The sequence below is a fragment of the Malaclemys terrapin genome, chromosome 1 (genome assembly GCF_027887155.1).
Source record: "Malaclemys terrapin pileata isolate rMalTer1 chromosome 1, rMalTer1.hap1, whole genome shotgun sequence".
NCBI classification, from domain to species: Eukaryota; Metazoa; Chordata; order Testudines; family Emydidae; genus Malaclemys; species Malaclemys terrapin.
In genome coordinates, this window is record NC_071505.1 from 141593158 (window position 1) to 141618480 (window position 25323).

Consider the following 25323-nt stretch of genomic DNA (forward strand, 5'->3'; position numbering starts at 1 on the left):
TGTGTGCGGACGGCGCTTTCGGCATCGTGCGTGCTCCTTGCTCCCTCTTCCCTGCCTCCTGCAGCCGCGGCGCGGGATCAGCCAATGGCAGCCCCGCGCTCGGGACCTGAGCTGTTTACCCAATCTCAGCCCTCCTCCTCCTCCTCCTCTGAAGATCCTTGTAGCATCCAAGCCTGGAACAGCGAGCGAGGGGGGAGAGCGGAGCGAGGGAAAGAGACAGTTGAACGCAGAGGGAGCAGAGGGAGAGGAGGCAGCCCTGTGGCAGGCGAGGTGTGGCTGGTTAGAGCATCTTGGCCGGAGGGCCTGGACCGGAGCATCTCCTGCCTCCTGCCCTGCCTCTCCTCCGGGCTGTCTCTCCGGGGCGGGTAAGGCGCGCTTACCCCGGACCATGCCCCTCCGCCGGCACAGGCTGGGCCACACTGGACATTCACCATAACTGGAGCTCCCCGCACACACACACACCTTCTCCCACTTCCATCCTCCTCACTGCTGCGGCGGCTGCCTCCTCCGCGGGGACCTGCAAGAGTGATGGGCTGCATAGGATCCAGGACTGTAGGTAAGGAGCCGGGGAGGGTGGGGGGAAGTAGGCTCCAGGAAGCTGCTGCTGCTCAGCTCTCTGGCTGCCTTTCCCTTTGCATGTAGCCATCCTTCCGTGGCTGAAGGGGGGTAGACAGGTAAAGGACTTTTCTGCCCCGGTCTCTCTCTCCCTGCCCCCAGTGTCTCAAAGCCATTGGGTGTGAACGGTGCTTTACAGCTCCCTGTTCTTTGCTGGGCACCGTGCTCTTCCTGCTGCAGGGCGAGCCCCTGCGGTGCGGCTCAGGGGATCCCGAGGTGCGGGCATGCTCCTGAGAGGGGGGAGGGCTCTGAGACCTGAATCAGGGGCCAGCCGCACCTTCTCCTAATGGGAGGGTTATTGTTATGATCGGACTATCCATATCATTGCAGTGAGAGCTGCACATCTCCCCCCACCCCGCCTCATCGGAGAATAACACCCAGAGAGTCCCTCCCACTGCACAGAGACATACCAAGGAAGCCCCCTTCTGTTGTGCACTCACTTCGCAGCCTCTGTGACAAACCCCATCCTGCCAAGGGCCCCCCTCACTAAACGCACGCTTGGGCACATCGCCTCAGAATAACACATCTCACATGACCCGAAGAAAAGCTCTGTGTAGCTCAAACGCTGGTCTCTTTCACCAACAGAAGGGGATCTATTAACAGATACGATCTCACCAACCTTGTCTCTCACACATCCCCTGGGACACTGTCCACCCATCCACCTCTGCAGCCCACACTCTCACACACCACCCCAAGGATATATGTCACACACACACCTCATCCAGCTCACCAGTACCTCCCACCCTAAAACCTTTCCCAAACTACACAAACCCTGTACAACCCCCTGAGAGCAGAACCAATCACCACCGCTGTGGGAGGCATTGAACCACTTCCCCCAAAAAGCACACCGAGGGAAGACTTTTCAAAAGATGTGTTCCTCTCCCTGTGACACCTGTGCCTGATCGGAGGATAAGAAACCCAGCTTTCCCCTGCTGCTGAGCACCTCCCCCTCCCTCTACACATCAAGAGAACACTGCTGGGAACATCTTCTCACTATGTCACCAATGTACCCTCAGAGTAACAAGCATACACCCTTACCTAAAGATTCTACCCCACATCCACCCTTCATCTCCCACCACATCCAGCAAGAAAGTACTGTCCTCTCTAATACCTCACAACATCAGAGAACACCAAACACTTCCTCTAGGATACTTCTTTCCCAGCATGATGGCACCTGGACCCTTTCCCTGTAGCAAGTCAGCCACACTGCCCTCCCTCACACCTCATTCCCCCAGGCTGAGTGAGCACTGTGCCAAGGACATTATTTATCTATCCTGCCATGTTGCCTTATCAGTGTGGTCTCTGAACTAAACGTATCTGATCCCCTCCCCCCCCCCAATCACACACCCCCATCAGAAAATAACAACTTCAGTGACACCCACTCCCAGTTGGCTAGAACTGTCTTGAGCTGCTCATCTTTACCCACACCGATTTTTTTTTTAAAACATAGGACTACATTTTTATGACTGGAGGCCTGAATTCTGCATTGCAAAAAGTCTGTGTAACTGGTCACCTACATTTGCAGCTAACAATGTGTGGACATGGTTGTTTAGGTGACTAAATGTCCATCTGTCCACCTGATGATGGTAACTAATTGCAACTTGCATGTGCAAGTGCACCTATACCATAACTTTTAAAAATAGGGTCCATAATATCCCAAGATGTTGTTGGACCTGTTGTAATATATTGGCTTTGTATATGTATAAGGGGCATTGTCCTATAGTTGTTGGGCCCACAATGAAAATAAGAGATCTACTAATAATGTTAGCTGAAGAAATTTGCCTTTAGCTCATATGATAGAGACCTGTGTTTTGGGAGCTGTAGAACCAGGGTTCTAGTGTGTATGTGTGAGAGAGAGGAGAGAGAGAGAGAGATCTGCCTAGTAATTGTGTCTGATGCCTACCACCTGTGCCCACTGTTCTCAGCTCTGGCTCATCAGTGACCATAGCTCTCTGGAGTGCTGGGTCAGGGAGCTAGAGACTGCGCAGAGGTGGTGGGAAAAGTGGGGAAGTTTGTCTGGAGGAATTCTGCTGGGAGTGGAGAATCTGTGCTATTCAATCTTATAGGCTCCCATTATGAAGCTTCCTCAGGACTGTGAAGATGGCCTGTGTAGGAAATTAATGCCTTTAAATACCAGGTCAGAGAGGTATAGGCCTCTGAGCTGCAAGACATAGTTGTGATCTTAGCCCCTGACATGATGTGTCACTGAGACACTTTGATTAAAACACTAGAACTATATAAAATGAACATGGCATACATTAAATGGATTAAAAGCTGGCTAACTGATAGGACTCAAATGTGAACAAGGAATCATCAGTGTGTGTGTGTTTTTGTTTCTAGTGAGGTCCCGCTGGGATTAGTTCTTAGTTCTACACTATTTAACATTTTTATCAATGACCTGGAAGAAAACATAAAAAACAGTCACAGAAAAAGTTTGCAGATGATACAAAAATTGGGGAAGAGGTCACTGGCTCACTTGGTACACTGCCTGCAAGCAAACAATATGCATTTTGCTATGGCTAAATGTAAATGTATACACTGAGGAACAAAATATGTAGACCATAATTTCAGGACTCTAATTTGGGAAGCATTGACTCTGAAAATGATTTGTGGGTCCTGGTGGATAATCAGCTGAACATGCACTCTCAGTGCTACTCTATGATCAAAAGGGCTAATGCAATCCTGGAGTGCATAAACAGGGGAATCTCGAGTAGGAGTAGAGAGGTTATATTTCCTCTGTATTTGGCATTGAAGTGACTGTTGCTGGATAACTGTGTCCAGTTCTGGTGTCCACAATTCAAGAAGAATGTTGATAAATTGTAGAGTGTTCAGAGAAGAGCCACAAGAATGATTAAAGGATTGGACAACATCCCTTCAAGTGACAAACTCAAGGAGCTCAATCTATTTAGCTTAGCAAAGAGATGGTTAAGGGGTGAGTTGATTACCATCTATAAGTATGTATATGGGGAATAAATATTTGATAATGGGTCTTCAGTCTAGCATAGAAAGATATAACATTATCCAATGGTTGGAAGTTGAAACTAGAAATATTCAGACTAGAAATACAGTGTACATTTTTAACAGTGAGAGCAATTATCCAGTGGAACAATTTAACAAGAGTTATGGTGAGTTCTCCATCACTTACAATTTTTAAATCAAGAGTGGATATTTGTCTAAAAGACCTGCTCTAGGAATTTTTTCAGGGAAGTTCTATGGCCTGTGTTATACCAGAGGTCAGACTAGATGATCACAATGGTCCCTTCTGGCCTTGGAATCTATGAATCTTGCTGGCCTGTTTCTTGCAGAATTGATTTAATATGGGGTCTACATGTTCCATCACTCAAATCAAGTGGTTGTAGGGCTAGAAGAGGGGGCAATGATACTGTACTGGTTGTATCTCTGAATTTGAATGGTTTTCAACTCAGGACTTTGGATTATGGAAGTTAGTGATAGAAAAGATCTAGTAAATCACATTTAGTCCCTCATACACCACTGCTGGATTTTTTCCTAGGATTGCTCCAGGGCTTTGTCCATTTTTAAGCAATCCAAGTGGTTTCTATCAGATAGTTATTTCTTATTTGTATTACCATAACACCTAGGAGCCTTAGTGATGGATCAGGAGCCCCATTGTACTAGGTGCTATACAACCCCCAAATTTAAAAAAACAAACAAACAAAACAAACAAAAAAACAGTAGTTCCTGTCAGGATTTAAATGGAATTGATTTAAATCATGAGTCAGGAAGACTTGATTTAATCATGGATTTCTACATAAAAGTGCAGTCTTGTTGGTTGTTATAACCTTAATACCTATTCTTCACAACTCAGAGATAGATGTAGGTTTCATTTTTAGAAGGTACACATTATACATTTTTAAGTGATTTATTTTGAAAACATTTCAGATTAGTTTTACAGCTATATCAGAAAATGAATGATTGCTTTGTTATTTCATTTACCAAAGGTAATTGAAGCAGATATTTATGAAGTCATTGGGAGGTGAACTATCATTAATATTTGGAGGATTTTCTTGCCATGCTGTCTTAGGAGGAGAACACCATCAGACAGACATTTAAATTGTTTAATTTAACTAAAACAACAACGTTATGTATTCTGGATTTTTTTCTTCAAACATAATATTTTAACAAAACAAGCATATGAATTTTTGAATTTAGTTATATATTCAAGTTTTTTAAAATCAGGTTTGTTTTTGTTAAAAACAAGTTTAACTAAGGTTTCAGAGTTAATGAAATATTTAAAAAACAAAACAAAAATTAAATCAACTATGTCAGCCAGGTCAACATTAGAAACTTAAACTATTGGCTTCTGAAGCTAACTCAGTCATCTTCACCTTCATTTTCCTGATTGTTCATAATCTGGACAAGAAAAACAAGCTTTCCTGCTTTTTCAGGTTCCAAACGATTTCTCAATTTGAATGAATTAATCCAAAGGAAGAAAATATTCTTTCTACACTGGCAGAAGAAGTGAGATCATCACTTCAACAGTCTCTGAAGCCAAATACTTAAGTGACTTCCATCAGTTCACTGGTGTGACTTTCTTTAAAGCATCATCAGCAAACATATATTTCTTGAATGGTACACCATTAGCTCTGAGTTTATTATAGTTGGCATTATGGGGGGATGATTGCTAGATGTCCATGTCATAGCCAACTCCTCTTCTTCAGCAGTTTAAGGTTTGACCTTGGGACTGAGTATTGAGAATATTTGCAAGAAAATGAGCTGGAGATAGTACTTGTCCCATTTGTTTTTGTAATGCTTGTAATTTAACTCTGTCATTGCATATTTCTCTTTTTAAGATCTCTCAGTTCCTTTCAAATTTCAACAGTATCAGCAATAAAACAGCTATTTCCCTGCATTTTGTTCAAGGCTGCAGAAATAGGCTTCAGGGTACTCGGCCTGTGTTCAACATTTCTCTTAAGCCCAATGTTGAGAACTTTGGCTGTGACAGTGCCATCTATTTTTTCATGATTTTGTTCACAAACTGTCATCAGATTAGGCCAGTTCTTGATATAGTGTTCAAAACAGTCCGCTACTGAGTTCCATCGCACATCTTGTGGGAGAGTTAGCTTGGTACCTCCCACTTTTTTTTTTCCAGAGCAGCTGGTGCAAAGTCGTTACGGAAGTATTTTGCAGTTTCAACATTAGCCTTTATTTCTGGAATACTGAAGTCTTTGGTTAGAAGGTGCATCAAAGGAGCACTGCAACCATATGTTATTAGCTTGGGTCTCTCTTCACTCTCTTCTAAATTTCTTCTCATCTTGGATACATTTGCAGCATTGTCTGTGACCAAGCTGCGTACTAGACATTTGAATTTTTTTTCCACAGTTTGTTATAGCTTTTACTGCTACTTCTTGTAAGTATTCTGCTGTGTGTGCATTTCCTGATGTATCAATTGTTTCCGTAAGGAAGACATTCCCTTCTTCTGTTGTCACAAGCACATACAACAGGATCATTGTGGACTTTGCTCCACACATCAAGACTCAGGTTAACAATTTTATCCTCTAGACCTTTTGCACACTGCTCAATTTCTCTTTCATACACTTTATCCAGCAATTTGCCTGTGACATCTGCTCTGTTGGGTGGACTGTATCCTGGTCTTAATGACATGTTAATGAAGTGTGGGTTCTTAATCATAGGGAAAGGAGAGTTTGTTGCACAAATAAACTGGGCAAATTTTTCATCAATTACCTCTTTTGTAATCTGCTGGTTCTTATCACAAATTTATCTATGGTTGTTTCTGGATGATGGATTTTTTTTCCTTTTTGATACAGGTGATATATTGTGGCTATGTGACATACATGATGTGACTGAAACACTATCATTGGCAGATAACTCTGCAACAGTTAACTCACGTTACTGAACTCACACTAGCTTTGCTAGGGTGAGAGTGACCACACTGCAAAACAACAAAACTGGAGTTATATGCAGTGTATTTATAGCCATGTTGGTCCCAGGATATGAGAGAGACAAGGTGGGTGAAATAATATATTTTATTAGACCCATTTCTGTTGGTGAGAGACACACGCTTTTGAGCTACACAGAGTTCTTCTTCTGAAGAAGAGCTCTGTGTGACTCAAAAGTTTGTACAGACTGATTTGATTAGCAGCATGGAATGACTGGATTAGCAGAGTGGCTGGATTAGCTACTGATGAATTATATCTCAAGCTGTTGCATTTCTACTGCATCACTAGCTTGAGCATCAGCATCTCTCAAGCTTCAGCTCACCACCATGATAGGCCAACTAGCTTGAGTTAAAAGCACTACTTAACTCAAGCTAGAGATTTTTTTGTGTGGACATGAGTCAAGTTAGGGGTAACACTGAAGTTATCTGTGTTGTTGATAGCTCATTCAGAGTTGGCAGCAACAAGGGCCGGGTTCAGTATCTCAGGGTTCCTTTTCAACAATACAACACAAAACCAGCTAGAGCCCCCACCCAGTGACCTGGAACAATTATATACCACTCCCTGGGCGCCTCAAAGAGGCAATACTTCCCCTCTTGCAAGCACAGAGTCTGAGTGCAGCAAAGAAACTTTTAATAAAAGGAGGGAAGTAACCTGGCATTAATTTGGGAAAATGCTGCAAACAGGGTTCATAAACAAACCATGAGCAAAAGACCTACCCTACCCCGCCTAAGTAAGTTGGGCAGTATCCTTTTCCCTCAGGTTCTTAAGTCCAGCAACCAAAAGTCCCTTTAACAAGCCCATCCCTTCTCCGCCCCCCACTCACAGTTGTTGTCCTGTATCAGTGCATACCCTGAGTTCAGAAGTACATCTGCAGAGTTCACCTCCCATCCTGGGTGGAGAGAAGGCACCATGCTCGCTCCACTGTCCTGGCATTCACTCACCACTCCTCATCGCCTGCCACCTTGCCGGCCACTTGCCGGGATATCTTCAGGTGCTACCACTTAACACAACTCTCAGTGATTTCAGCTGTTAGTGGGGGATCTTCACTGCTGGTGCACACTGGGTAGTTCCTTGCATCAGAGACACTGTCCCAAAGCAGGTCTAATGCTGAGACCTACTTATCAATGATTTCAGCTCTGCGGTGTGTAAGAAGAGACTCTCAATTGAGCCTAAATTAGCCCTTTTATTACAGAGTGGAGAGAGGAAGGGTCAAATAGTGCCTAAAGCCCTTAAGCAGCACCCACCCCTCTCTCGCCTTTGGAACCCATGTCCCCTGCTTAGTGAATGCTGTTTAGTTGAGGGCGAGTCTCTCAATCAGGGACTACCAAGCATAGTTCTGCTGCCTTTGATGCACATACCAAGGATAACAACCCCTTATTACTCCTGCCTCAATAACAAGGAGCCTGGGGATCAACACCAGCCAAAAGTGATCATTTGGGCAAGCAATCCCATCCTGCTGAGCACCTAAGCAGAGTGGGTGTATTCATGCAAACGAGGTCAGCGCCTAAAGTGTTCTTCCACAGCTCATCACTACTTGTCAGGGGAGAGCTCATTCACACCCTGCTTACACTGTTTTCAGCCAGCCAGGATAAGGGCAATTTAATCTAGTGGTTGGAGCAGACATCAGGAACCAAGGACTAGGATCAAAGCTGGAGTCAGCAGTTAGAAGCCAAAGTCAAGGGTCAAACCAGAGGTCAGGAACTGGATACCAGAGCTGAGGGTCAAGCCGGATGCCAGGAACTGGAGCGAGCAGGGTAGCATGCAAGGCGAAGACAATACGGAGGCAAGGCTGGGTGCAAGGCAGGGGCAGCAGAAACAAGGTAACACAGGAGCATGCACGGTGGTGAGCATGAGCATTGAGAATCCAGCAAGCTGCTTCTGCTGGCTTATGAGCCGGCCTGCTGCCCCTGCAGCCAATCAGGTGGCATGATGAATCAGGCAACCTGCTGCAGGCCAGCTGTCCTGATGAGACTGCTTGGAGATTAGGTCTGCTGCAGGTCCTGATTCCAGACAATACTCTCTAGGCCCTGGGGCCTGGTTTCTAAGGGTAAGCATGGTGAAAGGCACGCAGGAAAGCCGGGGCATGGAAGTGTTCTGTACATTCCCATGAACATTTGTCTGGGGTATACCCATTCCAGTACATTACATATTGTAGTTTCCCTTGGACCCAATGAGAGTCTAGAATCTGCTGAAGCACACGTTCTTCTTGGCTCTCTACCCCAAAGCCAGGTGTCAGCTGGCGGGATAGGTCAACATGCCATTTGTAAGTTGCCCTGGTGACTTCTAATTGCTTCTGAGGTTCTTGGAGTGCCTGCTGGATGTGGGTTGTGAGTTTGGTAGCAGCGGGCATTGATTCAGAGGGGATCTCTGGATGAGCACAAAGATAGAAACCATAATTAGTGAGCAAAGAAGGCAGTCTGCTTGGTGGAGACCTCTATAGCATTGCTGTAAGCAAACTCAGCATGAGGGATCAGGGACAGTCAGTAATATTGATGATAAGTTGAGGAAGCCATGTAGTTCAAGGGCTTGACTGACTTGCTCTGCCTGCCCATTGGTCTTTGGGTGATAGGCCACTGAGGTTAGGGCATTGATATTCAGACGGCATAGAAATTCTCATCAGAAGTAGGAAATAAATTGGGATCCTCAGTCAGACATTATCCTGCAGGCATGCAGTGGAGACGAAAGATGTTGATCACAAACAAGCAGGCTGTCTCCTGAGCAGAGGGAGGAGGCACCTGCAATGGAACAAAATACACTATCTTGGTTAAGTGGTTGATCACCACTAGAAAGCGTGGCTTTGGGAGGGTGGTAATTCCATGATAATGTCCACGGAAATGATGGTCCACAGCTGAGGTGGAGTGGGTAAGGACTGGAGGAGATCCAGTGGGCTTGAACGAATGGGGGTCTTGGTCTGGGTGCAAAGGTCACAGGACTCTACATAGGATGCCACAGAGGCATCCTGATACAGCAGGTCATCAAGTTCCTGTTAAGGTCTGGTCCTGGTTGTGGTCTAGGGCTTGATAGGTTTGGATGGCAAGGTGATTGCTAGGTAACAGAGTGGACGGAGAATAACAGGTCAGAGGCTACAGTGCCAGAAATGACCTTGGAGGGCTTGAGAATCATGGACATTGTCTCCTCACCCAGTTTGTAGTACTCATCCTTTTGTGACAATGCATCCGCCTTCCCATTCCTTGTCCCCAGCTTGTAGGTGACCACAAACTTGAATCACATCAAGTGGAGGGACCAGGGTGCCTGTTGCTCGTTCAGGTGCCTGGCTGTTTTAGGGACTGCAAGTTTGCATGATCCATCAGAACTTGGACCAGGAACCTAGCACCATCTAGAAGATGCCAGTCCTTGAGGTAAGATGATATATGCAAGAAATTCAAGGGTGTCCCAGTCAAACTCTCATTTCTCCAGCTTATCTTGGAATATATCATTCATAAAGTGTTGAAACGTTACTGAAGCACTGCATAGGCCAAATAGGAAGACTAGATATTCATAGTGGCTGTATTGAGCATTAAAGGTGGTCTTCCACTCATCTCTCGTCATGCATGCACACCAGATTATAGGCACCAAACATTTCTATCTTCATCAAAATACTGGCCACACATAGCCAATTTAAGATCTTGTTGATAAATGAGAGCAGGGTCCAGTTTCATATGGTCACCTTGCTCAGGGCCCAGGGGTCAAAACACTCCTGCAAAGAGCTGTCCAAAAAGACTGGAGAACCCACTGGGGACGTGGATGGGCAGATGAAACTCTTCCGAGCTTTCTTCTGCAAGTTTGGGTTCAGAGAGAGCATATGTCTACTAAATGGGATCTTGGTTTTGGGCTAGAGATTGATCAGCCAGTTGTAAGTCCAATACGGAGGCAGGATGTCTGCCTTCACCTTGTCAAAAACATTGACAGAGTCACAGTATTTGTGGGAGATCTTGGCTGTGGCAGGTGGAGCTTCAGGGGCACTAAGGGTCCCGGTGGTTTTGCTGCCTGAGGATCAGGGTCTTCTAGCACATGACATGAACCACAGAATATACCAGTCTGGTTCTCAGATCCTGGGAGGCAGGATAGCCAGAAATATCTGGAGTTAATGTGTAGAATACCCTTCCGCCAGTGAATATGGGGGTCATGGGTGGTAAGCCAGAGTATACCTAGGGTGATGGAGCGTAAGGGCCTGGATTAATCCAAATTGTAGGATTTCCTAGTGCCCCAGGAGGGTGATAACCATTACTGGCAAGGTCTGATGGGTTACTGGTCCCAAGGAGAGAAGAGATCCAGCAACAGTCTCAACCAGATCTGGATAGTCCTTGCATATGGTGGGAACTGTGTGGGTCTTAACGAAGTTCAAGACCATAAAGTTACCTGAGGGCCCCCGAGCCAACTAGGACCTCTAAGCGAATCCTGGAGCTTACTGGTAGTAAAATCAATAGAAGTATTTGGATCTGCATCGGAAACTGGATTGGAGGTCCTGAAGTGTAATTATGGCCCCATGGGTGCTGGGAATTACCAGAGGGGGGAGAAGACCATCTCTGTCTGGACCCACTCTTCCTGGCTGGGGATCTGCATTTCCCAAGCCCTGGTTCCATCTGAGTCTTCACTGGATATGTCAAGTCAAGATGGCCGGGTTCCCCACAATATAAGCACCAATGCCAGACATTAGGCTTGTGCTTCTCGGAGTCGGGTGCGGTCGAACCTGGTTAGCTTTCAAGAACTCTGGTGCCAGGGAAGCTCTGCGTGCTTGGGGTGTCATGGGTGGGGTGAATGGCAGCCTCTGGAAAATTGAGGTACACTCACGCCGCAGCTCTGTGAGGCGATCATCGATTCTGATGCACAAGTCAAACAGATTATTCAAACTGGATGGAGGCTCCATCCACATAAGCTCGTCCTTGATATCCTTGTTTAACCCCAGATGGAAGTGGTGGCTCTATGCTGTCTCATTCCAAACACTGCCAGAAGCCAAATGATGACATTCAGGAGCGTACTTGGCAATGAGCTGGCATCCCTGACATAAGGCCTGAAGGGTTGACTCAGTGGTCCGCACCTGGTTGCAGTCATCCACGATAAGGGACATGGTTTGAATGAATTCCTCTAATTGTCACAAGAGGGGGACTGGACTGTTCCAGAAAGTGGGAAGCCCAGGCAAGGACTCCCAGTCAACCACATGGGCCTGGTCCCTGGGGAATGATCGGGAGTGTAGGAGGAACAGGAGCCAACACTGGTTCAGGAACCCACAAAACTTGTCCCAATCTCTGTCAAATTTGTCAGGCAGCAGAATCTTTGGCTCCAGGGAGGGTGGAGTAGGAGGAGCCAGCAGAGCAACCTGCTTCTGTAGGACAGCATTCTCTGATTGCAGGGCAATCACTTGTACCTGAAAGTTCTGGACAGTGTCCACCAGTTCCACTAGGACCTAATAGGGTTCATGCTTGCGCTGAGGATCCCTGGCCCTAATTTTAGGGGCTGCTCAATCTGTCATCCAACTGGTATGAGAGTGACCTAGCCTAGTGGTTAGAGCGGGCATCAGAAACCAGGGACTAGAGTCAGACCTGGAGTCAGTAGTCAGAAGCTGGAGCCAACGGTCAAGCTGGAGTCTGTAATCAGGAGCCAAAGACAACACGGAGGGCAGGAACTGGAGCGAGCAGGGCAGCACCATAAGGAGGGGTGCAAGGCAGGGGCAGCAGGAACAAGTTAATCCAGGAGCAGGCACAGTGGTGGGCATGAGCACAGAGTAGCCAAGGAGCTGCTGCAACTCCTGGCTGAAGAGCCGGCCTGCTGGCCCCTGCAGCTAATCAGGTTGCATGACCAATCAAGCAGCCTGCTGCAGGCCAGTTGTACTCATGAGACTGCCTGGAGACTAGTTCTGCTGCAGGCCCAGATTTCAGACAGCTGTGAAGACATTTCCTGAGACTGCTGGACAAAGACAGACCCTGTGTGTCTCTGCGTTTGTCCAGCTCCCAGATTGACTAACACGTTTGTGCTGGCTAGTGTCACTTCACAGTCTCCTTAAATCCTGGTTTGGATTGAAACAGAATAGACTGCTGATGACACTAGAGCATCATCTCCATGTCTCCAACCGTCACTCTGATTTCTATGGTGCCTCCATGCTGAAATTTGCAGCAAACTTAAATTTTCCACAGCAACCTGAACTGGTTGGAAAAATATTCCCAAAAAATTAAAAACAAAGGAAATTTTCAATACAGAAGAAAAACCCAGGAAAACACAGGTGCTATAGAAACTGATGTTCGTGGCTTAGTATGTAAGTCTCTTCTATCAGTGAGAGGCAGTACTGACCCAGTGCCCCAGCATGGTGGGACAAGGTGGTGAGCTGCTGGAAGGACCACTTTTTGCATGAAATGTAAAACTGAGGTTCTGACAACTTGGGCCATTATTAAATTGGCATTTTGTTGTAAGAGTAGGATGATAACCCCAGAGTCATGGCTAAATTCTAATTTAAGTAACTACATTTCACCTGCTTAAAATTTTCCCAGCAGCTTTAATTGCATATGGTATTAATCACTTTCTGTCCAAAAGTATGTATGGTGTCCTGTTAAATGTCTGTTTTCTTCCACCCCAGAGATGGCTGTGTTTCAAAGATAGAGGAAGTGAGCCCTACATATTGTGACAAATTTCCTCCTCTATCTTGGTGGGTCCTGCACTTATTGGCAGATTTTCTTGCCTCAGAGATTCACCATGTGGGTTGGGGAACAGCCCAGAGACCTTCACCTCTGGAAGAACCCACAGTCCAGGTCAGGTTTGGGGGGAACCCGGGCCCACCCTCTACTCCGGGTTCCCGCCCAGGGCCCTGTGGACTGCAGCTGTCTATAGTGCCTTCTGTAACAGCTGCATGACAGCTACAACTCCCTGGGCTACTTCCCCATGGCCTCCTCCAAACACCTTCCTTATTCTCACCACAGGACCTTCCTCCTGGTGTCTGATAACGCTTGTGCTCCTCGGTCCTCCAGCAGCACACCTTCACCCTCTCAGCTCCTTGCACCTCTTTGCTCCCAGCTTCTCACACTCACACCACAAACTGAAGTGAGCAACTTTTAAAACCCAGGTGCCCTGATTAGCCTGCCTTAATTGATTCTAGCAGTTTCTTCTTAATTGGCTCCAGGTGTCTAATTAGCCTGCCTGCCTTAACTGGTTCTAGCAGGTTCCTGATTACTCTAGTGCAGCCCTTTCTCTGGTCACTTAGGGAACAGAAAACTACTCATCCAGTGACCAGTATATTTGCCCTCTACCAGACTCCTGTACCCCACTGATCTGGGTCTGTCACAATATAGAGTCTCCATTCCAGTGCTCTGGGAATCCTTTAGGCTGAAAAGGTGTTATAGAAATGTGAAATATTATAATGTTAGATCTGTTTGCTTTTGACACAGCTTACCATGATGTGGAGTGTATGAAATGATATCTTCATCAAAGATCATCTCCACTTCTGGCACAAATGGGCCACTTAGGGTGCGATTCCACTTCTATTGTAATCATTATTATTGTTTATTATTTGTATTGCAGCCCTAGTCAGGAAAGTAGACACCATTGTTCTAGGCCCTGTATATACATCATACAGATAGACCCTGTACTTATGATCTTAGCATATAACAAACCAACAAAGGGAGGAGACAGGTAACAGTGGGAACGGTCATATACAATATAGTAAGCAGTGGTCATTAGCCCACTAACTGCCTGGCCATTGTCAAGAGTTTTGTAGACATCACACAGGAGGTGAATTTGAAGGTGAGATTTGAAGGGGGACCATGGACAAAGGAGGCTTTGTGGATGTTTATGGGGCATGCCTCCCATGCATAAGGGGCAGAATGGGAGAACGTACAAAGGGGCCTGATAGAAAACTGGCATTATTGGGAGGGTGGAGGTGGGAGTCAATGCCTCAATAATATATTAGAGTTATGTGGGACTAAACCATGAAGGGCCTTAAAGGGAAAGTCAAATTGTGTCTGATACAGGGGAAAGGTAGGATCAGTGGTGGGATGCAAACAAAGATGATCTTAGCAGCAGTGTTTTGGATAGACTTGAGGGGTGAATTTGTTGAAGGCAAAAAGGAGAAAGTTGCAGTAGTCAAGATGGAAGATGATGGGGGCCCGAACTGGAGTTTATCTGTGTGGACTGAAAGAAAAGGTCAGATATTAGTGATGTTGTGTAGAAAGTAGTGGCAAGATTTAGACACAGCCTGGATGACTGGTCTAGTCTACAGAGAGGGCTGAGTCAAAGGTAACACCTAGATTGTGGCCTGAATGTCTGGGAAGGAGGTGGTATTGGGGAGGCAGGATGGCTTCTGGGGAAAGATTAAATGGCAAAACTCCTACTAATTTAAGTGGAGAAGGATGTTGTAGTTGTAGTCTCATCAAAGGGTATGTCTACACTCCAGCTGGGATGGTGCCTCTCAGCACAAATGAACAGAAACATGTTAGCTCTGCTCAAGCTAACACACTAAAAATAGCAGTTTGGGCACTCTAGCCCAGGGATGGCTTGGACTAGCTGCCCGAATTTAAGACCGCCTGATTCTGTAGGTACACATTCAAGCGATTAGCCCGAGCCACTGCGGGGACAGCATGAGGATTAGCTCACTGCTGCTGTCTATGCTGAGCCTGTGGCCAATGGAGGACTTTAGTGTCTCGAACTGTCACCCTGGCACCTTTCATCCACATCAGATTAAAAGATTAAATTAAAAAAGTAATTGTATCCACTAGACATGTTTTGCTTTCCAATAAAGTGTGTGTCTGCACTCTGCTCTTGGGCCCTGACTGTGTTTATCCTCTCTTAGCGATAGCACATCAAATGTGCTCAGTTTTACAGCTGGTTGGAAGAATTTATTCTGGAGAAGTGTTATAGCCAGTGTTATGCAGCAAAGGTGGCAGAAGCTCGCTTTGAATGGGGAGCGGGTGGAGTCAGGGCAGCAGAGTTGAGGTGAGCAATCAGGATCTCAGAGATAGGAGAGGGAGCAGGGTGGGTGCTCTGCAAGGGGAGTGATGGGAGCTAGTGAGACCTGGCAGCAGGGAGTGTGTTTCTTACCTGCTCCTCAGCTAGGGTTGCCAACTTTCTAATTCCAGAAAACCGAACACCCTTGCCCTGCCCACTGCCCCACCCCTTCCCAAGGCCCTGCCTCCATTCACTCCATTCTCCTCTCCCTCCATCTCTTGCTCTCCCCGTCCTCTCCCACATACTCATTTTCACTGCAAGGCCCTAACAGGCATATTTATAGTTTTGACAGATGTACTATGCTAAGTTCAGGTTTTATTTGTTACAAGACGCTAGAGCTGTCAGAAAAATAGTTTAAAAGGGTAATTTAAAAACAAATTAATTTCACAAAGGTTTTCATGATTCTTTCCCTCCCCTCTTCCCATTTTTTGTGACCAGCTCCATCTTTTTTGTTCACTAAAGTTATTGTAATTTTATGTGTGGAATTAGGACCACACATTATCACAGCTACAATGGGTCCATTAAAGGCCCATTTCTGAGCCCAAATACAAATCCATAGAGCACAACCACAGAAATGCATACCTGTCCAGATACCTATATAAATAAATCTGTAGAAACTGACTCCCACACCTACATGCAGATACACATGTGTATTCATGTGTACACATCTAGCATGCACTAACACATATACTTCCACATTATTTAATATTCAATTGTTGTTTAGTGTTTAGAGACCCCAACTAAGATCAGGGCTCCAGGTTGGTAAGTGCTGGACATACACATAAAAAGAGAGAGTCTGCAACAAAGAGTTCATAATGTAGCTAAACAAAGGTGGGGAGAAATGTACGATACATTGGCTCTTCTTCACTTACTAGTCAACAACATTCACTTTTTAAGAAATAATACATTTCTTTTAGAGTTCCCATCTCTTTTAAAAACTTGTTATGAAATAAATACACACATATTTTATGCCATCAATTTTTTTGTGCGCAAGCCAGCAAAACAAATAGAAGTCAAAGAGTTAGGCTGCAAATTTTATTCACACAGGTATACACACATGCGGCAATACACACACCTCCCTACACAAAGACACACAGTCTCTTACACACATACAATGCATGCATGCACACACTTGCCTACACAGAGACACTTTTTCATACACTTTTCCAGGTCCTGCCTAAATCACCCATCCGGAAAGGGAGGAGGGTGGGCTGGAGGGGAAAAGATGGGTGGGGTTGGGGGGGGAGGAGAGAGGATGGGGAGGGAAAGAGGCCAAGGATGAGAGCAGGGTGGGGGTGAGAGGGGGCAGTGAAGGAGAGAAAAGGGGGTGTGGGGGGTATGTGGAGTGGATGGGGAGGCAGAAGGCTACAGGTGTTTGAGGATGTGGGGGGCACAGGGGTGTATAGGGACATAATGGGAGTGCAGCAGTGTATGGAAGTGAATGGGGTGCAGGGCTGCGGGCGGTGAGGGACATGGGGGTGGTGGCTCTGGGAGGTGGAGAGGATGGGTGGGAGACTGCTGTAAGGGGTACAGGGCTGGGATGGGAAGGTGTGGGGTCAGGACAGGATGGGACAGGAAGGGATGCAGTGAGGGGGATGGAGGCCGAGGGGGGGACAGGGAGGGATGCAGTGAGGGGGATGGGGGTTCAGCCCCATTCCCAGCACTCGGAGATGGGGATACACATACCTCGAACTCCTGGGTGCTGGCAATGGGGTGACAGACAGACCGCGGTTCGCCACAGGGCACGCGCCACAGCTCAAGCCCAGCCACATGAAGAGCATGAGGAGAAGAGGGCCAGGCAGCAGCGGGAGAGGCGTGCACCATGCAACCCTCAACAGCTGCCTGCTGAACACTTGCGAGTCTCGCTCATGCTGTGCGGTGCAGTGCCGCCGCAAACCGGACAGTCAATGGCCCGGTCAGCAGTGCTGACCAGAGCTGCCAGGATCCCATTTTGACAGGGTGTTCTGGTTCAAAACCAGACACCTGGTCACTCTATCCTCAGCCAGATCCTGAGCACTGCAGTGGCCTCTCCAGCCCCTGTGGATCCCACTCTTGCCTCCACTTCCTCCTCTGGCCCCTCCTCACAAATGCACAGTTTACACAGAATGATGTGCTGGGGACAAATACCTAGATCAGCCCCCCCCACAATATTTCCATTGCATGGGAGCTAGCCCCCACTGCTCCCAGTTCCACTGCCCCTGTTATACAGGAGATCAGGCTAAATGATCTAACGGTCCCTTCTGGCCTTAGAATCTATTAACAGAATCTAGAATCTGTGAACAGAAAATGGTAAATGTTGTTGGAATGGAAATGTATTGTTACTGTTAATTAATTATATTTTCCAATTGAGTTTACACAGATATACTCTCTAACCACCAGCCCAACAGACTCAGCCTGGGCTCTGAGTGGCAAGCTGGGCTCTTTCCTCCTCCCACATCATCACAAGTAAACAAGGTTATGCAGGCCAAATTAGGCCTGTGTTGACTCTTATGCAACCTCATTGCCTTCACTTGATGCCTCTGTAGCTCCTGTTCAGTCTCTTTTCTTCTCAGGGGGTTTACACAGGGGTCACTGATTGGCATTTGGTAAACAATTCTGTTGATGAGGCCCAAAATGGAAAAGTACCCAGCTTGCACTCTCAGAGCTGTGCTATCTCTGCAGGGCTAAAATGTAGAAAAGAGCAGTAAAAACTTATTTTTGTCATTAAAGACATGAGTTAGGTCTCTAAATAGACACGGGGGTTGAAATTCATCTCTGTTAGGAAGGTAAGCACAAGTAGGCTGACCAGATAGCAAGTGTCAAAAATCAGGACAGGATGTGGGGGGTAATAGGTGCTTATGTGAGAAAAAGACCCAAAAATCAGGACTGTCTCTATAAAATCAGGACATCTGGTCACCCTAAGCACAAGATGTTTATGTACTACTTCAGTTCCATTAAATCCCTCTATTGAGGACAATAGTGCCTATGCTGATCCTCTGCAGAGGAGTGAATTACTACCAGGGAACAAACCTTTGGAGTCAAAAGGTGACATTTTTACACTCACAGGATTATAAGTGAATAGATAATGTCATTCAATCAATTTTATTTTATATATGTTTGAAATATCCAGGGCCCAAAACTAACCAAAGATTATAACATATGGGACCAAACCCCAGTAAACCTGCACCTGAAGATCTGCAAATAAATGCTATGGACCTGATATTTGATCAGGAATATTACTACTGAAATAAATGCAGTTCTACCAATATAAGTGAGAGGAAAATCAGGCCCATTTTTAATACACGAATGTTTCCAACAATGGCTGAAATGTAGCCCTGAGATGATTGTCTCCACTAGTTACTCTTCAAAAGAGAATATTCTTTTTCTGGTACCATTGCAGCCAAAGCAACATACATTTCCTCAGTCACTGAAAGAGTATCTTATCTTATACATTTAACTTTTTTCTATTCATGAATCACTCAAAGACTGATCTGAACTTCCACAACTGTATTTATTGTTTGCCTAACAGTTTATAAGGAGAAATGTGGGATAACTCACATGACTGGAGTACTATCATGGATGGATATAAACTGTTCAGGAAGGACAGGCAGGGCAGAAAAGGTGGGGGAGTTGCGTTGTATGTAAGAGAGGAGTATGACTGCTCAGAGCTCCAGTATGAAACTGCAGAAAAACCTGAGAGTCTCTGGATAAAGTTGAGAAGTGTTAGCAACAAGGGTGATGTCGTGGTTGGAATCTGCTATAGACCACCAGACCAGGGGGATGAGGTGGACGAGGCTTTCTTCTGGCAACTAGCAGAAGTTGCTAGATCGCAGGCCCTGGTTCTCATGGGAGACTTTAATCACCCTGATATCTGCTGGGAGAGCAATACAGCGGTGCACAGGCAATCCAGGAAGTTTTTGGAAAGTGTAGGGGACAATTTCCTGGTGCAAGTGCTGGAGGAACCAACTAGGGGCAGAGCTTTTCTTGACCTGCTGTTCACAAACAGGGAAGAATTAGTAGGGGAAGCAAAAGTGGATGGGAATCTGGGAGGCAGTGACCATGAGATGGTCGAGTTCAGGATCCTGACACAAGGAAGAAAGGAGAGCAGCAGAATACGGACCCTGGACTTCAGAAAAGCAGACTTTGACTCCCTCAGGGAACAGATGGGCAGGATCCCTTGGGAGAACAACATGAAGGGCAAAGGGGTCCAGGAGAGCTGGCTGTATTTTAAAGAATCCTTATTGCGGTTGCAGGAACAAACCATCCCGATGTGTAGAAAGAATAGTAAATATGGCAGGCGACCAGCTTGGCTAAACAGTGAAATCCTTGCTGATCTTAAACGCAGAAAAGAAGCTTACAAGAAGTGGAAGATTGGACAAATGACCAGGGAGGAGTATAAAAATATTGCTCAGGCATGCAGGAGTGAAATCAGGAAGGCCAAATCACACTTGGAGTTGCAGTTAGCAAGAGATGTTAAGAGTAACAAGAAGGGTTTCTTCAGGTATGTTAGCAACAAGAAGAAAATCAAGGAAAGTGTGGGCCCCTTACTGAATGAGGGAGGCAACCTAGTGACCGAGGATGTGGAAAAAGCTAATGTACTCAATGATTTTTTTGCCTCTGTCTTCACGAACAAGGTCAGCTCCCAGATTGCTGCACTGGGCAGCACAATATGGGGAGAAGGTGACCAGCCCTCTGTGGAGAAAGAAGTGGTTCGGGACTATTTAGAAAAACTGGATGTGCACAAGTCCATGGGGCCGGATGCGCTGCATCCGAGGGTGCTAAAGGAGTTGGCGGATGAGATTGCAGAGCCATTGGCCATTATTTTTGAAAACTCATGGCGATCGGGGGAGGTCCCAGATGACTGGAAAAAGGCTAATGTAGTGCCCATCTTTAAAAAAGGGAAGAAGGAGGATCCGGGGAACCTAAGGCCAGTCAGCCTCACCTCAGTCCCTGGAAAAATCATGGAGCAGGTCCTCAAGGAATCAATTATGAAACACTTAGAGGAGAGGAAAGTGATCAGGAACAGTCAGCATGGATTCACCAAGGGCAAGTCGTGCCTGACTAACCTAATTGCCTTCTATGATGAGATAACTGGCTCTGGGGATGAGGGGAAAGCAGTGGATGTGTTATTCCTTGACTTTAGCAAAGCTTTTGATACGGTCTCCCACAGTATTCTTGCTACCAAGTTAAAGAAGTATGGGCTGGATGAATGGACTTTAAGGTGGATAGAAAGCTGGCTAGATCGACGGGCTCAACGGGTAGTGATCAATGGCTCCATGTCTAGTTGGCAGCCGGTTTCAAGCGGAGTGCCCCAAGGGTCGGTCCTGAGGCCGGTTTTGTTTAATTTCTTTATTAATGATCTGGAAGATGGTGTGGACTGCACTCTCAGCAAGTTTGCAGATGACACTAAACTAGGAGGCGTGGTTGATACACTAGAGGGTAGGAATCGGATACAGAGGGACCTAGACAAATTAGAGGATTGGGCCAAAAAAAACCTGATGAGGTTCAACAAGGACAAGTGCAGAGTCCTGCACTTAGGACGGAAGAATCCCATGCACTGCTACAGACTAGGGACCAAATGGCTAGGTAGCAGTTCTGCAGAAAAGGACCTAGGGGTCACAGTGGACGAGAAGCTGGGTATGAGTCAACAGTGTGTTCTTGTTGCCAAGAAGGCTAACGGCATTTTGGGCTGTATAAGTAGGGGCATTGCCAGCAGATCAAGGAATGTGATAGTTCCCCTTTATTCGACATTGGTGAGGCCTCATCTGGAATACTGTGTCCAGTTTTGGGCCCCACACTACAAGAAGGATGTGGAAAAATTGGAAAGAGTCCAGCGGAGGGCAACAAAAATGATTAGGGGTCTGGAGCACATGACTTATGAGGAGAGGCTGAGGGAACTGGGATTGTTTAGTCTCCAGAAGAGAAGAATGAGGGGGGATTTGATAGCAGCCTTCAACTACCTGAAGGGGGGTTCCAAAGAGGATGGAGCTCGGCTGTTCTCAGTGGTGGCAGATGACAGAACAAGGAGCAATGGTCTCAAGTTGCAGTGGGGGAGATCCAGGTTGGATATTAGGAAACACTATTTCACTAGGAGGGTGGTGAAGCACTGGATGCGTTACCTAGGGAGGTGGTGGAGTCTCCTTCCTTGGAGGTTTTTAAGGCCCAGCTTGACAAAGCCCTGGCTGGGATGATTTAGTTGGGAATTGGTCCTGCTTTGAGCAGGGGGTTGGACTAGATGACCTCTTGAGGTCCCTTCCAACCCTGATATTCTATGATTCTATGATTCTATGAAATGAATGAATTTCATTATTCAGGGGGTGTGATTGGTCAGCTAAGTTACGTTATAGTGTTTTTGCTCCCTGATGGGATAATGGACACTTTAGAAACAGGAGATTATTTGTAAAAAATTAATAATATGATCCTACCAGTAGCAGTAGAGGGAAATCACTATGTTTATTTACAAATCACTTCTTGTATTATTTGACCAGCTTTAATCACAAAACACCTAAAAATGTGATAGGTACACACTCCATACCTGTATACAGTAGCATCACTTCCAGCTCCCAATGACATTTACAACCAGGACCAAGAGACAAAACAACATTTAAAAATTGTACTTTACCCTAAACCAAATAAGAAAAAAGACAGCAGCAGGCCTAATGTATGAGCAGGTGAAAGATTACAACAAACTAGATTGTTAGCGGGCCTGGTACAGATGACCTTATTAGAGTCAAATGAACAAAACACAGGCAGACTTACCAAATATAGTATCAGTGATTACAGACTGGAAATAGGAACTGAGAAAACATACGGCCCATTGGAAACCCAAGGAAAATGGACTTATAAACATTATGACAGAAGAGAAATTTAAAACAAGGCACTCTTTCTACAAAATACAAAAGGTACAAGAAAGAGACAGAAATAGAAAAAAGTCACTAGAAAAAGAAAAAAATTACCCACTAAGAAAATCCCTGTATGTGTCTGGGAGAACTGAAAGGCATGGCAGGACATATGGGACTGAATGTGACAGCCTGAACCACTGAAATAGAAATGGGTAGTAATATAAAATGACCACAGTGAGATAGATTCATCCAGCCTAGCTCTTGGATGTTCCATGGTATTTGTCACAATGTGGGTGAGTTCACATTGCTTTGGGAACTTTAACTTTTACTTTAAAAGTGGGCTGAAAAGGGAAACAAGTGTTTGTGATGCCCAACCTCCATTTTTATTTTGTTTTATGTTTTGCTTTTTTATGGTGTCTGATTTTTTTTTTAAATCTCTTTGATCTTTCCCTTAGAAATACTAGGATAACCACTTTGGCTTTTCCTGATTTGATGGAGGACCAGAGGACTTGAATTAAAGCTTTCCTGTCCTTTACTTGTTGAAGGGATGGTAGTGTTAAATTGTTAACAAAGAGATCTTTTTACCAAACTGTTTGTCAGATATTTGAGTTAAATTTGTGTTAAACAGAAACAGAACCCACCCTTTCCTCCAAAAAAGAGCTTTAAATAAACATTCTGACTAAAATACTTTCCTATCTCAGTTGCTCAGGTTTCCTTTCCTTTCCTGTGATGCTACATCCTACTAGTTTGCCAGTCATCTGTAGGGTCTTCCAGGAGAACATTGGAATTTCTAATGTAAAAAAATGCTGTAAAAAAATCCCAAGAAGACTCTAAAAAGAACAACAGCTACAACAAAAAACAAATAACCCCAAAAACAAAAAGACAAGCCCTTTCAGCCCTTCCTTATACATTATACAGAAACAAAAAAGGTCATAAACTCAATTTTCTTTTCATTTTCTGGTTGCTCATCATTTTAACAGGGTAATCAACTTCCTCACATTTGGAAAGTGATACCCTCAAATTAGCTGTGTGACCCATTCACCCTTTAAAATGCACTCATCAACTTTATATGTAGTTTGAGCAAGACCTGTGCTCTGGGAGAGGATAGAAGACCAGTTATGGAAGTAGCAATGGGTGATAATGATTAGTAGAGATTGGGATAAAAGTGAGTAAGGAAGGCAGAGAGAGAACATCTGAAGGGGAAAAAAGGTAAAATCAGAAAAGAAAAACATTTTGAAGGAGAAGAATGTTTTAGAAGGAAAAGTTAAATCTCATGCACTTAAAAAATTAACATTGAGGGTGGAAGAGATGAAAGAAAAGATACATGAAAATATAGAAGGAAATGTGAAGACTGAGGGGGGAAGGGAAAGAAGCTAGAAAAACACAACCGTAAGGCAAACACTAATTTCTTTTTATAGAAAATTCGCTTTATCCAACATCATGTGATAAATGCACCTCCCATTTACCTTGGTGCAACCCCATTAAGTTCAATGATTGAGAGCAGAAGTTGGCTCTTTAAGTCTATGATTTAATGCTGTTTTGGCTGTTTCTCACAAAAGCAAATCTGAAACTATTCCTGACTTTGGACAGGAGGAGTACCCCCAGGCCTGACCCTATTTAGATGCAAAAGTTACCATCTCTTCTGCCTTAGCATTAACAGTTTGTTAACACAGATTTTAGGGTTGCCAACTCTCCAGGGTTGTCCTGGAGTCTCCAGGAATTAAAGATTAATCTTTAATTAACGATTATATCATGTGATGAAACCTCCAGGAATGCGTCCAATCCAAATTGGCAACCCTATTTTTTGCATTTAATTTCTGTGCTTTAAATGTTCACAAACTGATTCTGATTTCCTTCCCATGTGTTCATTTTCCCCAAGTGTTCATTGAATAATTTGGACAGATAATTTTCAGCTTGTGGGTCATTCATGAACTTTTCACTTTGACTATTCACTATTTCTAGTCTGCAATTGGTCACATATTATTGTTTCTGTTCCATCATTGGGTGACTGAAATATTTCATCAGGAGAATGATGAATGATAAATAAGGCACTTTTTAGTGTGAATTTTTTAGATAAATAATTATGTTAAAATGCATGAAGCTTTTAGGATTTCCAAGGATTTTTGCAGATGCCTAGCAATCTAACGTTAATATTTTGTACAAATTGTTTGTGAAACAAAATTTTAATTCCTTCTAACTTGTGTAGTTTTTAAGGCAACAAGTTTTAAAGGAGCCTAAAGTAGGTAGGAGCCCAACTGTGATTGAAATTCAATTATTCACGATTATATATATATAAACTGATTTTAATGTGCCATTATCCTTCCCAAGGAAGACGACTCACCATCTTATGATTTATCACTTATGAGTTTTTCTGCATGCAAAGTCATTTTTTTCCTAGTGAGGAAAGTTTGCTTGTTTCCTACATGTCTGGTCTGAAAATGAATTAAGCTCAAACCTAAAAAAAACCTCAATTAAAATTAACCTTTGGACTGAGACAAAACATAGGATGTTTCAGCCTTAGAGGAGCAAGGGGTTGGACTAGATGACCTCCTGAGGTCCCTTCTGTCACGGACTCACAGATCATGCCCACTCTTGGCCCAGTGCGGTCCGTGGGGGGTGCCCCTTTTAGTGAGACAGCCCTTCTCGGGGGTCCACTCTCTCTCGGGGTCAGGCCCCTCCACCTCCTGGATCCGCACCTCTCTGAGTCTTAGCACGTCTGTCTCTGCCGTGGGCCCCCTCAGGGAGTCCACTCGCTCTGGACCCCCGGGGCCTCCACCCCCGAACGGGTTGATGCAACCCTGTTCTCTAGACCGGAGTGACTCTCAGCCAGCATGAAACAGGAGGGTTTATTGAGAGTTGAACACAGCACAGGAAACTCTCTGACCCTCAGGTCTGGCCTCCCTCAGCACAGCACATCCCAGTCTCCCTGCATCCAGGTGGGCTCTGCCTGCTTCCCCTCTCCAGCCCAGAGCCCCCCTGCTCGCAGCTGGGCTTCTGAGATCACCGGCCCCAGGCCCCGCCTCTGCCCATTGTCTTCTCTC

At 45.3% G+C, this 25323-nt stretch overlaps 1 protein-coding gene across 1 annotated transcript in view; it reads left to right on the plus strand.

The window, feature by feature from the left end:
• Positions 1-227: 227 nt before the first annotated feature.
• FAM131B (family with sequence similarity 131 member B) overlaps positions 228-25323 on the plus strand; it is a 70994-nt gene continuing 45898 nt past the window's right edge. Inside the window, exon 1 of the mRNA XM_054041073.1 lies at positions 228-556. Within this exon, the coding sequence (XP_053897048.1) occupies positions 529-556 (28 nt within the window). The 5' untranslated portion in view covers positions 228-528. The remainder of the gene's footprint in view (positions 557-25323) is intronic.